At 48.6% G+C, this 5,363-nt stretch overlaps 1 protein-coding gene across 1 annotated transcript in view; it reads left to right on the forward strand.

Annotated features, from left to right (window-relative positions):
* The window catches only part of LOC102873302 (xyloside xylosyltransferase 1-like), a 108,111-nt gene extending 104,410 nt beyond the window's left edge, over window positions 1–3,701 (forward strand). Inside the window, exon 3 of the mRNA XM_006896148.1 lies at window positions 3,305–3,701. Within this exon, the coding sequence (XP_006896210.1) occupies window positions 3,305–3,701 (397 nt within the window). The remainder of the gene's footprint in view (window positions 1–3,304) is intronic.
* Window positions 3,702–5,363: the final 1,662 nt, after the last annotated feature.

Here is a 5,363-nt window from a genome sequence, read left to right on the forward strand (position 1 = left end):
GGCACATAACAACAACAACAACAACATAAAACAAATTTAGAAAATTCATCATCTGTAGCTGGAAGCACCATGATAGAATTGCTGTGATGAATGGGCAGCCCCATGATAGATGAGGAGGAGATTGAGGCTGTTCCCAGTTTAAGTTTGGTCAGTTCCACAGTCAGCACTCTTGGCACCCGCAGTCAGAAAATTTAAAAAGAAAACAACAACAACAAAACACACACACACACACACACACACACACACAACAAAACCAAATTGCACTGGGAAAATCTGCAGTCAGGGACCTCTCCAAAGTACTGAGAAGCAACATTGCCACTCTAGAGACTAAGGTGCACCTGATCCAGGCCATAGTCTTTGCAGTTACTTCCTATGCATTAGGCAAAGCATGACAGAAGAAGAATCAACGCCTTTGAGCTGTGGTGTTGGAGATTATGGAACATTCCATGGACCACCAAGGGAACAAAAAGGTCTATTTTGGGTGGGGGGCGAGGGGGACGAAACCAAGTTTCTCCTTGGAGGCTAGGATTTTGAAGCTCCGTCTCACATTCTTTGGACACGTGGCTAGGAGAGACCAGTTCTTTGAGAAGGACATCATGTTCAGAAGGGTGGAGGGACAGGACAGGAGAGGAAAGCCCTAGAAGAGATGGACTGACGCAATAACTGGGGCAGTGGGGGTTGGTGTGTCGGAGTCAGTGAGCCTGGTTCAGGACAGGACAGGGTTCCAAGCTGCTGTACATAGGGTCGCTATGAGTCACAGGTGGCTCGACAGCACTTAACAACAACAATAATATAGCCGGAAGAATGTGCTTGAAGATTCTTATCTATACTTTCCCAGCATGCCTTGTTGACTCCTCAAAGAACTAAGTATTTATAATGGTCCATCTATTTGGAGGCTTTGCTTCCAAAAATGAAATTCATTCTAAGAAGGAGGGGAAAGTACTCTTATCCCTGCTAGTCTGGGTCACCAGATGCCATGGAGCGTGGGAACATGACCCAGCACAGGCCTAAAACCAGGCAGTAGCCAGGGTGGTGTGGCTACCATAAGCTCCAGAAACTTCTGGAGGCCCCAGCACCTAGAATCGGATATCCTATAATGGCTTTCTGATCCTCCAGAGGAACCTGTGAATCTGTATGTTCAAGCCTTGGAATTGAAGGCAAAAATCTGGGGCTTTCCTCAAGCCTGTAAATGTCAACACCAGCCGAATCACTTGGTCCCCACTGGCTCAAGCCCTGAGGTGTGCCAGTCGGACATAGAAGGAAGAGTTAAATCCGAATGCTACTGTTTGGAACATCTACCCATTCAATGTGAGGTGACCAGGCGTAAGAGGGACCTTAGATATCAGAAACCCTAAGTTGGAATTGGGGTCCTGCCCTAACAAGCAGAGTATGTCTGCCCCGTCCCTATGAAGATAGAAGTAATCATGGCTTTGCACTGCCCAGGAGAAGGAGCTGAGGTAAAGAATGAGAGAAGGCTTGGAAAACTCTACCATGCAGTGGTGTGTGAGGATTTGGTGGTGTCATCTCACTAGTCCACTTTCCAAGGAAATGAAAGCCCTACTTTGGCAATAATCACATTCCTTTCCCCTTAGTTTATTCTCTGTACCCCAAGACTAGCCTGAATTCTGAGAACTCGCTGGCCTAGAGGCCAGAGAGACCCACCGTTCCCCTAAGTAGCCATAATTTCATCTATTCATTTTGTAATACCAGGAACACTTTGAACAAGGGCACCCTGGGCCTGATTTTGTACTTAGAGAATCACTGGTCCGGGGCGCGTTTCTGCTTCAGTTTTCACGCCAGGCGGCTTGCAGCTCCAATTTCCTATCCCTCTTTTGCTTTTTACAAATCATAATGTGCTTAGGCCACAGCCCTGCTTCTTCCTGGCTCTTTGTTATAAAATGCCTCTTCATCATGATTAAGCCAGCTGTGCTGGGCATTGTGTGCCCAGAGAGCCGCCTGGGTTAGGATGTCCATCTGGAAAGATGTCCTGGCGCCTGTCCTGCTCTGTGCCCTCCATCTCTGAGTCCAGCAGGTGAGGGACCAGCCCACACTTGCCTCTGATTGAAGACCTCGGGGAGCTCCCTTACGGAAGTTGGTGATGGCACCCAGGACTGGGGCTCACTGCCTCTGAGCTTCCAGTTCTGCTGAAAGTAGAAACTCAGAGGGCTTCTACTGTTCCTTCTTCCTCCAAGGCTCAGGCACCGCTGCTGTGGTTTCATCTGTGAGGGACCAGGGCTCTTAGACCCCACCCACTGCAGCGCACACAACATGGTGTCAAGGAGGGTGGAGAGCGTTGACTGACACTCTAACCATGTCACCACGGGGATACTTCTGGATCTCAGGTTTTCCTCTGCAAATGAAAACATGATGGTGGTGGCGGTAGTGATGAACGGAAGTTTTAAAAGGATCCTCTGTCTCGCATATTCCAGGATCTGTGAACCTAGGTTGGATTTCTAGCCAGAAATAGAAACTAGACTTCAGTTTCTGACTCTTACCCACCGGTGTGTGTCCTGAGCTGTCCGGGTCTCCAGCTCTTGGCCAACCTTTTGCAAATGCTAGCCTTGCAGTCTTAACGAATGAGAATAAAAAGGCAAGTGGTGAAAAATTCTACCTAGGTTGTCATCTTAAGAGCATGGACTCTGGGAACAAATTGCTTATGTTTCATCTCTGCTTGCACTGCTTAGGTATGACTTTGGGCAAGTTACTTAAGCTCTCAGTGTGCAGGTTTCCTCATCTGTGAACTGATGTGTCATCTCTGAGAGCACCATCACATAAGGTGGTTGTGAGGATTGAATGACCCGGTACAATGCCTAGTATAGCGTACGCTCTGTATGTTAGTTATAACCTTGGTGATGGTGATGATAATATCGTTATCTTCCTCCTTTGAAGAAGCCAAGAATGGTGGAAAGGAAATGAGGCCAGGAGTCAGGACACCTGCTGCTGACTAGTTGTGTGATGTGTTGTTGTGTACCGTGGAATCAGAATCAATCCATAGCTGACTCTCTAGCGGTTTTCGGAAGCTGTAAGTCACGTGGGAGGAGATTGATTGCCCATCTTTCTCCCGAGGAGCAGCTGGTGGATTCACATCATGTGCCTTCGCTTTGGCGGCGTGATTCCTTGCCACTAAGCCCCCAGAGTTCCCTCAGCATGTGATAGAGAGTGCCTTATTTTTCATAGCTGTGAATTGGAGGTGAAGATGTCACCTCTCTTCAGGGGAGCCATGAAGATGCCCAGTGAAATAAAGCTATGTTAAATTCCTTCAGCTCCACAAGCTGGGCTAAAACTGTTCTTCCTCTCCTTCCAGGCACACATTCTGGCAGTTCCGTCAGGAGAACCCCAAGACTCGGGTAGGGGGCCCTCCCCCTGAGGGGCTCCCCGGCTTTAACAGCGGGGTGATGCTTCTGCATCTGGAGGCCATGCGCCAGTCCCCGCTCTACAGCCGCCTGCTAGAGCCGGAGCAGGTCCAGCAGCTGGCAGACAAGTACCACTTCCGCGGCCACCTTGGGGATCAGGACTTCTTCACCATGATCGGCATGGAGCACCCCGAGCTCTTCCACGTGCTGGACTGCACCTGGAACCGGCAGCTGTGCACCTGGTGGAGGGACCACGGCTACAGCGATGTCTTTGAGGACTATTTCCGGTGCGAGGGCCACGTCAAGATCTACCACGGCAACTGCAACACCCCCATCCCAGAGGATTAGTGTGCGCTCTGCATCTGGGGCAAGGAGAGGATCAGCTGTGGGACAGGCCCTCAGACAGCGTCGGAGAAGAGACACCATACAACCGACCTTTGTGATCCAGGTGCTGGAAACCTACCCTTACAGCCACCCAGAGAGTGCTGGCCTGCAGAGCGCTGGTCCTCGAGATCTGTTCAGGCCAGGGGACCAGGCCTCATGAAGGACAGTTAATGGCAAGTGTAGATACTTAACCCCCCAATTGAGCTAGAAAGCAGTGAATGAAGAAGAGGCAAGAAAGAAAACAGTATTTCTTGCCTTCAGTCACCACAGACAGAAACCTTGTAGAGAACCAGCCTTTCTTGGACCAGAAAATAAATATAAACTGACAGGCTTCCATCATTTTTCAAGAACATACACATGCTACAGCTTCAGTGCTCAGTCTATTGTAAACACATGAGACAGGTTTTTAATAGCCAGCCCAGCGCTGAAGCATCCAAGTAAGTGAAAGCTGCTTTTCACGTCCATCAAGCCAACCTTGTGCTTTCTCCCCGAAGGCTCGTGTTACTTGATGTAAGATTAAAGACGACCACCTCTTCAGAGTGTCCCCTTGGGGCCTACATAAAGACTATTGTCATTACTTTAGGACACATAACATTTTATCCCCTAACTATATCCTGGAGCCTGAGCCTACTATCCCTTATATATCCACGATGGCTCCAGGTGACCGGACTATGCTCAGAATCAACACATCACCCCACTGATGTATAAATGGATTGTGTGGGCTGAAAAGGCTCGTTCCAAAGAGCCCAGGTCATCCGTCCGCGAGTGCACCTGTGTGAGTGTGGGAGAGAACATTGCTCACAGGCCCATCAGCCTCCCAGGCTCTGTGTTTAAAACATCATTCTTGTGACTTTCACATCAGGCCCAATACCTTAGTAGCAATTAGATTGTCATTTCCAGCTTTCTTTTTAATGGTCCAGCAGAGGTCCTTGAGGGGAGAAATTTTGTTGGATGCTTAGCTTACTTTGTTTCCATTTCATGTGCTTCTTTCCTTCCGCCATGAACTAGAACAGCTAATAAATAACCTTTGAGAATACAATGATTTATGCCAGTTGTTCCCTGATCACAGTTCCCAGCTGCAAGGAGGCTCTGAATCAAGCGTGTAATCAACGTCATTCAGTCTTCCTGGCCTTCCTTCTCGTGATTAAGCCAGGCGTACTCGCAGCGAGCTTCAAGGCTAAGAAGGGAGCTGGTCTGGAGGGGTCGTGAGGAGGATAGTGTTGCTATATTAAGTCTAAAGAATCCTTTCATTTTATGTGTTTGCAGTGCCATGTGCTCCTGGAAGCAAAATGATCCCATCCTTTCACTTTTTCCATCCCCTTCCCCCAAACTATCGATGTGCATCCTCTCCTAACCAGGTGGAAGCCATTTCTCTCTGCTGTGACAGAAGTGGTCTGTAGTTCATTTTCTGCTTACAGTTTTCAAGCTCTAGCAGGTCAGTGACAGGAAGACTTTCAATGAGATAAATTAGCCACAGTGGCTGTAACGGTGGGCTCGAGGATGGCAGAGTTCATGAGGATGGGTTGGGCAAGATGCCAATCTCTTGTTCATAGGGTCATAGGGTTCATAGGGTCAACTCAATGGCACCTACCTGTAACCACCAGCAATATTTATTGTTATTGTTCC

The sequence above is a fragment of the Elephantulus edwardii genome, unplaced genomic scaffold (genome assembly GCF_000299155.1).
Source record: "Elephantulus edwardii isolate Elephantulus edwardi_28Jun2011 unplaced genomic scaffold, EleEdw1.0 scaffold00183, whole genome shotgun sequence".
Lineage (NCBI taxonomy): Eukaryota > Metazoa > Chordata > Mammalia > Macroscelidea > Macroscelididae > Elephantulus > Elephantulus edwardii.